The sequence below is a fragment of the Eulemur rufifrons genome, chromosome 16 (genome assembly GCF_041146395.1).
Source record: "Eulemur rufifrons isolate Redbay chromosome 16, OSU_ERuf_1, whole genome shotgun sequence".
Lineage (NCBI taxonomy): Eukaryota > Metazoa > Chordata > Mammalia > Primates > Lemuridae > Eulemur > Eulemur rufifrons.
In genome coordinates, this window is record NC_090998.1 from 42456230 (window position 1) to 42466037 (window position 9808).

Sequence of the window (9808 nt, forward strand, 5' to 3'; positions counted from 1 at the left end):
AGTGCCGTGGCGTCAACCTAGCTCACAGCAACCTCAAACTCCTGAGCTCAAGCGATCCTCCTGTCTCAGCCTCCCGAGTAGCTGGGACTACAGGCATGCGCCACCATGCCCGGCTAATTTTTTCTATATATTTTTAGCTGTCCATATAATTTCTTTCTATTTTTAGTAGAGGTGGGGTCTCGCTCTTGCTCAGGCTGGTCTCGAACTCCTGAGCTCAAACGATCCGCCCACCTCGGCCTCCCAGAGTGCTAGGATTACAGGCGTGAGCCACCGCGCCCGGCCAAGCTGTGTTTTCATAAAGTCATTGGTCCATTTCTGGCAGGGCAAGAATTTGCCCCTCGCCCTGGCCACAGGTGGAAACCCAGACTCCCACACAGCAAGGTCTTCAGAGTGGACAGGGGCTTCCCTTGTAGTGCAGTGCAGTGACACCCCAACCCAGAGGCAAGAATGCAAAGAGAAGAATATATAATGAGCACCCATATGCCAGGCCTATGCAAGGCACCCTCCAGTGTTATCTCAGTTGATCCTCACACCAACCCCAAGAGTAGGCATCCCCATTTTACAGACGAGGAATCCTGCGGCTTAGAGAGGCTAATCAATTTGTCCATCATAAAGTTCACAAGTCTGTCAAAGCTGGGATGAAAATCCAGGTCTTCTGACTTTCCCACTCCGCCACACTGAATTCTCCCTCTGGTCCAGCCTCAGCTCCCATAAGAAGTTCACTTTTAATATCATGTCCCATGCTTTGTCCTGGCCCTATGAGGAAAGGCGTCAGCAGCAGGAAGCTGTTCTATAAGGATGGGTAGGGATCCTGGCAAGATATTTCCTCTGAAACAGCAAATATGACCTTAGAAGTTACTGACTAGATCACTCTCCGCTGCAGAGCGTTTCCCAAGGAAACAATGAGGTAGAGCAGTCCGCAAGTGCAACAGAGCCCACCTTCCGCCGATTCTCTGTGGAGTCAGATACCACAAAAGGGGCAATGCTCAAAGGAAGGTGAAGAAAGCAGGAGTGGGGAGGGCGAACAGGAGTAGTGTCAAAACTGCCACGGCAGGTTGGAAGACAGTCAACAGATCAAAGAACATGTTTCCCAGCAACCGGGGAGCCCAGGACCTTTTGGCTCTCATCCAGGACGTGTCTTGTCATCTGCTTGCCCAAGAATGACTGGGAAGCTTTGAATATGTCCTATGCCAGGCCCCAGGGGTATTCATTTCGATAGCAGGGGCAGCAGCCCCAACTCATTCAGTCTTTCCTTGGCCACTGCCTCCCAGCCCTTGTTGGCCTGTGGGTTACGGGGAGAGGGATGCAGCAGCCCCTCCACCTGGACCTCTGGCATCAGGCCTGACAGAGCCCGCCGTGCCCGCTGCTCCGCCAGTCGCCCCACTCCCACCACCAGCCGCACCCCCAGCAGCTGCACCTGCCGGCAGAGGGCTGTGTCACAGGTCCCAAGAAGCTGTTCTCGCTGCTTGGCAGGCAGCTCAGCAGGGGTGAGGTTGCGCCCACTGGGAGTCAGGAAGAGCAGAGGACATAGATTGTGGACAAAGCAGTGACGGAAGAAGACCTCAGGCTGTCCACAAAGGTTCTGGAAAAAGCCCCAAAATCGGGCACCGCTCACCTCTGATTGTGGGCACTCCAGTCCCAGCACTGGTCGTTTAGGGTGCTCCTGGGGAGGGGTCAGCACAGGCCCCCCAATGCCCAACCAGTCCCGGACCATGCTCACTTCCCCAAAGGGCACCTGTGAGGAAGGAGAGAAGCATGAGTCTTCATACCGGAGAACTGATGCCTGGGCTCTGGACCAACTGACCGCTACGCACCTTCACTGAGGATCCAGCCGGGACCCATCCACCCACACCTCCACCTGAGACGAGGATTCCTGGCCCTGTGGTTTGAGCCTGTCCATCTTTCTCCAGTGTTTCATTATGGACTGTAGTCCAAAAGAATCTCTGTTTACCTCTATCTTCACTAGCATTTGGGACCAAGTACAGGGAGTACATCGAGACATCTAGCCCTACATAGGGCTTCATGGTTAATATTAGGGACAGACAGATGGCCTGAGACAGAAAGGCAGCCGGAATTAAAGGAGGTTCGAGGGCAGGGCTGACCACTGCTCTCTGGGTGCCCTCTCAGCCCCAGGCCTCAGGCTGTCATTTCCATCGATCATTATTGATCACCTTTCATCACCCAGTCGGGGTCAATAAAAGCGATTGAGCCTCCTGCCCTGAAGCCTCTTCCCCTCCCCCCTGCCAAGCACCCCCACTGAGGGTCAGTCACTCATCCGAGCTCTGAAAGGAAAGCAGGCAGGCCCTGGAGGCTGGCTCTGGTTTGAAACAGAGCTAAGGTTGCCAAAATGCCCTGCATCTCCTACATACCCACCCCTGTCAACCAGTCTCTGACGTTCCAGCAGTCCCAGTCCCTCTTCTGACCCCAACCACACCCTAGGGACAGGGGAGATCCGGCAAGGTAAGGTAAAGATGGAGCTGGCGGAAGGAAGGGCTCTCAGAGGCAATTAGTGGACAGCTCACAGGGAAAACGGAACTACCATTAATGTGCTTGGTTAATTATGGGGAGAGAAGCCAGGAGAAAGTCTGAGACCACAGGAGCCAGTACGTATTGGGAGAAGCTAGGGCGGGGAGACCCACACATGTCCACGTGCTCCTCCTCCACATCACACCCAGCCAAGCATCCACCTTGCAGCCTCACACTATACCCACTGGAGAAGCCAAGCCCTTTACCCCAGTCTGGGCCATGCCAAAAGGTCCTGGGTTCATCCCCAGGAAGAGCACTTGCTTGGGGCCCTGGCAGTAGCGAGTCACATAGTTGCGATGTGGCTCCCACGCATACTCCACAGGATTGTAGATGATGCCCACTGGCTCTGAAAACTGCAACTGGCTCAGCTCAGCATTGAGCCGAAGCTCCTCCTCCAGGAAGCCCTCAGCCAAGCTTCGAGGGCAGGGCTGGGGCTCCATCGAGGCACCTGTAGGCTCCTGGAGGGACCCCAGTGGGAAAGCCTGGGGCACAGCCATGCCGCTGTCACCTGGAAAAGAGACAGACAGAGACTTCATCAGCCCTCAGCCACAGACCCAGTACCCCTACTTCCATCTCCTGGGCTGAGGAAGGACCCTGAGAGACCATGTCAGTCATCCACCAACTGCCAAGTAGGACTGAACTCATCTCAGTTCTTGATAATGAAGGTCCTTCCCCTCCCCACTTCTAGTATACTTGCTCTTCACATATGACCTGGAGATGACAAGCCATAACCACCAAACACCCCCAACTCCAAACCTCCTTTCCATCAGGCATAGGTCTGAGTCACGAGTTCCTAGGCCATGCCAAGCACATAGTAGGTTCTCCATAAACATTTACTGGTGGCATCCTTTCAGCACCTTTAATGTCATCCTTATTTAAAAGAAAAAAAGAGCCTAGCCAGGATGGGGTGTGTCCCGGAAACCACAGTGCTAAAGAATAACACAGGTGCACAGCCACAGCTCAGGGACCTCGGACGACTAATTACAATAGCTTCCAGGTGGTGAGCAATTGCTCTGCACCAAGTACACCTCATTGATCCTCACAACAACCCCATGAGGTGGGTATTACTGCTCCCATGCTACAAGTAAGGACACTGAGGCTTAGCAAGATTAAGCAACCCGTCCAGGGTCATAAGTTAGCAAGCAATGAAGGTCTGCATTTGAACCCAATCTATCTGGCCCAAGGCTATGCTCTTAGTCACCCACACCATCTTGCCTTAGATGGTTTGATCAGCCACCCCACTAATTTTACAATCCCCTAACCCCAGCCCTGCTTCTTCCTGACATTCAAGAATAGTGAATAAAAAGTCAATTAGCAAAAAGAAAAAAAACAAAAAACAAACAAACAAACAAAAAAAAAAGGATTAGTAAGATAACACCAGACTCAGAATACTCTTGCAAGTTATGCAACCATGGCCAGAGTCTCAGGTTTCCTCACCCAAATACTAACAATAATAATACCCACTTCATAATGTTGATATAAGGATGGAATGAGATGTTATGTGTCAGTGAGGGCAAGAAGAGGGGAAAGGGAAGAAATAGGAGGGGAAGTGGAAAGGAACAGGGGAGAGGAAGGGGAGAGGAAGGGGGAAGGGAATCTGCATTTTAAGCAAGCTTCCTCGGGTGATTCCGATGGTTGGTGAAAGCTGAGAAGCACTGCCTGTCACCATGGTTGGTTGTGACTTCTTCATGAATTGACACCTTGCCTCCCCAACTAGACTTGGGCAGATCAGGGGCCAGCCCTGTTCAATTTCCCTCCATAAGCCCAAGGCCCTGGCTATTGTTAACTACTCAACAAACACCTGCTCAGCTCTGTCCATCTCTTCTTTTTCAATCTTGTTTTTTGTTTTTTGTTTTTAAAGAGTCTCGCTCTGTCGCCCCGGGTAGAGTGCAATGTCACGATCATAGCTCACTGCAATCTCACACTCCTGGGCTCAAGCAATCCTCCTGCCTCAGCCTCCTGAGTAGCTGAGACTGCAGGCATGTACCACACCTGGCTAAGTTTTTCTATTTTTGGTAGAGACGGGGTCTCGTTCTTGTTCAGGCTTGGTCTCTAACTCCTGACCTCAAGCAATACTCCCACCTTGGCCTCCCAGAGTGCTAGGATTACAGGTGTGAGCCACCACACCTGGCCTCTCAATCTTGTTTAAAACTACTCTTCTACCAAGGAGTCATTCCTGATCAGGATTCCTCTCCACTTCTGTATCCTGAGTTCACTCAAGGTTCAGCTGCCTACTTTGCACTCTGCTTGCTTTCCAGGGCTTGGCAGGCTCTGAGTGTGTTTCCATCACCTCTGAGCCTCCCACGGGGCAGGGACCAGTGTTCTTCCTCCCTCTCAATTACTTGCACAGGTCAAGAGTGACCTCTTCCCCCAAAGGAGACCTCAGTGTTAACACAACAGCTTAATCAATTAAACTATTCTCTAACTTTAGCCTAGGGGAAGTGGGAGAGAAAAAACAAAAAAATCCAAGGCCAAACTTAGGAAGTCCTTCCCCAGACTGATCTCAGAAGTTTTAACTAATCTGTCCAGGTGGCTACCCAGGACCAGCTGGGCTCATATGAAAGCTGAGAAGGGAGCTGTGGAGAACTCAGATGTTTCAAGGAACCTCGCTTTGCATTACCCCATGTAGCACCAACATTAGGAGATTGGCTGCTCCAGTTCCAGGATCTCTCTCAAGTTCTAAGTTGGGTCACTTCTGACATTTAGAGACCTGTGCTGGAGACAGCAAGGTTGGGGTACGTGAAGAGTGACAAGGTCTTACTTTCAGTGTTCCAGAGTTCAGAGTGCCTGATCTGACAACAAGAGCTACAGGCTAGAAGACAATTGACTTTAATTCTAGTCCCAGTTTCATCTCTAAGAAAGTTCTCTTGAGCAAGTCATTTAACTCTCCTCTTTATGAAAATCACATATCCCATCCAACCTACTACCAGCTGTTAACTCATTTATTTTCTTCAATATTTATGAGTCTCTTGGTGGGGAAGAAATGCAAGATGAATAAAATGTAGGCCAGGCTTTCAGTAAGCTCATAAACTACTGTGAGAGCACTGATACACAACTAACTGTAATACAGTGTGCTTGCAGATTTAATATCCTGAACACTACGGGAGCCCAAAGGAGGAGGAACTTGGAAGTTCTACCTAAAGTCACCAAGAGCCAGATGCTTAAGAAATGTAGATACTTTATAAAATACAGTGTCATATAACATTAAGCACAAGGGCACCACAGTATGACCTAAAGATAAGTCTGGCCACCAAAGTCTGACATCAAATCTAGTAAGTGAAGAAGGAACTGAAAACACTCTATCCATTCCCTTGCTCCTTGGAGGCATCCACAAAATCCTTTTTCTTCTTCTTCTTTTTGTTTTTCGTTTGTTTGTTTGTTTGTTTGTTTTTGAGGCAGGGTCTCGCTCTGTCGCCCAGGCTGGAATGCAGTGGCCAATCATAGCTAACTGTAACCTCCAACTCCTGGCCTCAAGTGATCCTCCCGCCTTGGCCTCCCAAAGCACCCGGATTACGGGTGTGAGCCATCGCGCCTAGCCAATTAAAAAAAAAAAAAAAAAAAAAAAAAAAAAAAAAAAAAAACCGGCCGGGCGCGGTGGCTCACGCCTGTAATCCTAGCACTCTGGGAGGCCGAGGCGGGTGGATTGCTCAAGGTCGGGAGTTCGAGACCAGCCTGAGCGAGACCCCGTCTCTACTAAAAATAGAACGACATTATATGGACAACTAAAAATCTATATAGAAAAAATTAGCCGGGCATAGTGGCGCATGCCTGTAGTCCCAGCTACTCGGGAGGCTGAGGCAGTAGGATCGCTTAAGCCGAGGAGTCTGAGGTTGCTGTGAGCTAAGCTGACGCCACGGCACTCACTCTAGCCTGGGCAACAAAGTGAGACTCTGTCTCAACAAAAAAAAAAAAAAAAAAAAAAAAAAAAAAAAAAAAAAAAAAACCTTAAACTAATGATAATAGTAACAATAGGGCGCGGACTCAAAAAGATCATTTCATCCCTTCTCCTGGTTCCGAGGGGGCCGACGACTAAGGCACCACACAAAATCTCCGCCTGCGCCCGCTGGCTCCGCCCAACGGGAAAGCTTTGATCCCGCAGGCCACGCCGGCGGTTCCGTAGGCTGAGCCACCCCCGCACTGGCTCTAGCTCCAGACGGAACAAGGGGACCCGCACACAGCCACTCTGACTACGCGCTCGGCTCAGCCCCGAGAGCCCCGGGATCCCTCAGCTCGCCCCAGTGCCCCCAGGTTCCCAGCCTTCTACTTCCTCACCTGGTCCAGCTCCCCATCTTGTTTCCGGTTCCTTTCCCCGCCCCCGGCGCGAAGGGCAGTGGGAGTCGTAGTCTACATTATTTAAGGAAAGAGATTGGCGCAGCCGTGGCCACTTCCGCCGGAAATGCTCAAATCCCCAGAAGGCGTGCTGAGTTTGCCGTAAGTGACGCTGGGGGTTGTAGTTTGTTTTTTCCATCAGTGCTAAATCAAGAAATCTGGAGAAGTGAGAGGCCAGAGTCTGTTAAAGACCTGGAAAACCCTAGGTTCTAGCCCTAAAAGGTATGACCCTTCCCGAAGTTCATTTACAACACTTTTCCCAAAGGGATTGCTAATCAGGAGGCCTCAACCACCTCCAATCCCTCCCCATCTGAGGGTAAAACCATTTAACTCTAGAGAGTTAAATGACTTGCTCAAGAGAACCTTCTTAGATATGAAACTGAGACTGCCCCAGGTATAAAAGAGCTCTCCTTTGCATCCCTCCAAGGGCCATTACTGTGTATAGAACATCCATGAAGGCATTTCTGACATCTCCTAACAACCCTTTAGCAAGAGCATCCCCCTATTTCTGTCCAAGCCCGTCTGACATCTTCACCATTTTGACCTCTCTCCCTCGTCTGCCTTACTATCTGCCCAGCCCTATAACCTCCTGTATTAGTCAGGGGTCTCCAGAGAAACAGAATCAACAGGGTATCTACTTATCTATCTATTATAGGAGATTTATTGTGGGAATTGGCTCACAGGATTATGGAGGCTGAGAAGGCTCACACTTTGCTTGATCTTCTGTCTGTAAACTGGAGAAACAGGAAAGCAGGTGGTGTAATTCAGTCCCAGTCCAAAGGGGCGCCGGGGGCTGACTGCTATGAGTCCTAAAGCCTGAAAGACCAGGTCTCCAATGATGTCTGAAAGCCGAAGATGCAAGTGCTGGCTCACGAAAAGAGAGAGAATTTGCCCTTCTTCCACATTTTTGTTCTCTTGGGGCCTCAAGGGATTGGATAATACCCACTCACATTGGTGAGAGCAATATTCTTAACTCAGTGGATCAATTCAAATGCTAAACTCTCCCAGAAACACCCTCACAAACACATCCAGAAATAATGTTTTACCAGCTGTCTGGGTGTCCCTCAGCCCACTCAAGTGGACACATAAAATTAACCATCACACCTCCCATCCTTCCAAATCTTCCCCCTCAAATACTCTATCCAGGAAGTCTTCCCTGACCAATCCTAAACCCATGGCTACACTTAACAGTCCATTCCCCCACCCCACCCCATCCCAATACCTATGTTCAAAGCTGTCCTATTCCTAGTTTTGTTCTTGTTCTCCATCTGGATCTGTTTCTATGTCCTGACTCTAAGACATTCACTAGACTGGAAAACCCTTAAGGCTAATTATCTTCTAGATTCATCCCACCCCTACCCCCTGCACAAACACTGAGCACAGCCAGGGCATAAGCAAGAAGTAAGGTCTCTCTGTAGGTGATAGGGAGTGAGACTAATGAACCCCAGAACAGGAAGAAGTGAGGGAACAAGGATGCCATCCCTTTCCCCAGCCTGCCTGGTCTCTTATCAACAAAAACTTAATGGGTACAACAAGAGTTTCAGGGACCTGTGAGCAGTGACCCTCTGACATCGAAGGTGAGAACCACCCCTATGCTTCCAAGACTTTGGAAACTGAATTAATCATCCACCTCATGAAGCCCATTATTTCCTGAGCTTTAATTCATACCAGACTCTCTCCCTCTCTGTGTCTCTCTCTGCCTATTTAATTTGCCTCTCTCTGCCTATGTAAATTTATCTCTATCTCTAATCTCTTGTACAGCTTTCTCTCTGTATCTGTGTCTCCCTCTGTGTACATTTCTTTTTTTCTGCTTCTTGCCCTGGAATGATTGAAATGAGAACATCTGAGCTTCTAGAACAGGCTCCCCCATCTCCATGTATCTTTGTGTGTTTCTGACCAAAAATAAGATGGAGGGAGACCTCACTGTGGTGTCAACTCATTGCTTACAAATTCTAGGATCTCCACCATTCCATGAACAACCTCCTGGCCACCCCACCCCTCTGCCCTTGCTTGCCCAGCACTTCCAGTTTCTCATCTCAGCAGCACCTCTGCACTCCATGTCTGCTTCTGACAGGGCAGCAATGAGTGATATGAGTGGCAAGCAAGCAGGACTCCTACCCTCCAAGCTCAACTTCCTGGAAGAATTGGATAGCTGTTTCTATGCCTATAAGTCCACCTATCCCAGGAATCCCAGAGAGAGGGAGTCCAGATATGAGGAGAAACTGAGGCTTAGGTGGCCTGCAGTGAGTCCCTGTAGCTGACCCCAGAGGGACTTAGGTGCCTTCTAGAGTCCCTGCTGCTCCTCCTCAACTGGTAAGTCACTCTCAGGAAAGATGGAGCTGAGGAGATCTCCTGAACTGGGCATGCTTAGAAACAGAGACCCAGAGACTGTCAAAAGAAAGAGCCCGAGAGATGAAACACGGGATTGGGTGTAGCCCTCCCAACCAGCCTTGTCCATTTCTTAGTGTCCTGGTCCTCTGGGAAGTCTTCAAGGTGCTGGCTGCCGGTGATTTATGGATAGAGCCTTGTGGGCCAGGAGCAGAAACAGACCCAGGTTATGGCCTAGGTAAGACCCTTAAGATCTGGGTCACCTGGCCTGGGGTGGGGCCCTGGGCTGCCCACCAGCCTGCTCCTCTGACCTGAGCCTGGGCGGGAAGGAGTTAACCTGCTCACTTGTTTTCCTTCGGTTTCCTTCGGCTGCTGGGGCTGTGTTGGGCCATGAGCGCCATCTATCGGCCTCTGACAGTCCTAGCTCTGATTCCCAGCTCACTTGGGCTTCTAGACAGATCTTTCAGCCCTTCCCCTGCCTCTGTGCTTCTCCTAGAGAAGGGCTGTCTAGCTGCAAGGCCTCCAACTTCGGAAAACAAAGATTGGGAAGTGGAGAAGGTAAAGGCCAGGTTTCCCTCTCTCTAGGTACCGGGTGTCACCTGATCAGCTTCCACTCACTGCCTCC

The 9808-nt window shown here is 50.2% G+C and overlaps 1 protein-coding gene across 2 annotated transcripts; it reads right to left on the reverse strand.

Annotated features, from left to right (window-relative positions):
- Window positions 1-287: 287 nt before the first annotated feature.
- Window positions 288-6846, reverse strand: SMUG1 (single-strand-selective monofunctional uracil-DNA glycosylase 1). 2 transcript variants are annotated; one of them, XM_069489586.1, is made up of 3 exons: window positions 6799-6846; window positions 2733-3034; window positions 288-1735 (listed from the first exon to the last, which is right to left on the reverse strand). In XM_069489586.1, exons 2-3 carry the CDS (start codon window positions 3021-3023, stop codon window positions 1208-1210), a joined length of 819 nt encoding a protein of 272 aa, XP_069345687.1. In that variant the 5' UTR covers window positions 3024-3034; window positions 6799-6846; the 3' UTR covers window positions 288-1207. The 2 variants fall into 2 exon arrangements, with proteins under 2 accessions (XP_069345687.1, XP_069345688.1); XM_069489587.1 differs by lacking the exon at window positions 6799-6846 and adding an exon at window positions 6032-6052.
- Window positions 6847-9808: the final 2962 nt, after the last annotated feature.

What these genes read in the sequence shown, in the direction of transcription:
- SMUG1 (XM_069489586.1), bottom strand. Translation starts at nt 3,023, where the DNA reads ATGGCTGTGCCCCAGGCTTTCCCACTGGGGTCCCTCCAGGAGCCTACA. An exon ending in TTGGCATGGCCCAGACTGGG is followed by an intron (nt 1,736 to 2,732) that starts GTAAAGGGCTTG and finishes CCTTCCTCACAG; the next exon opens with GTGCCCTTTGGGGAAGTGAG.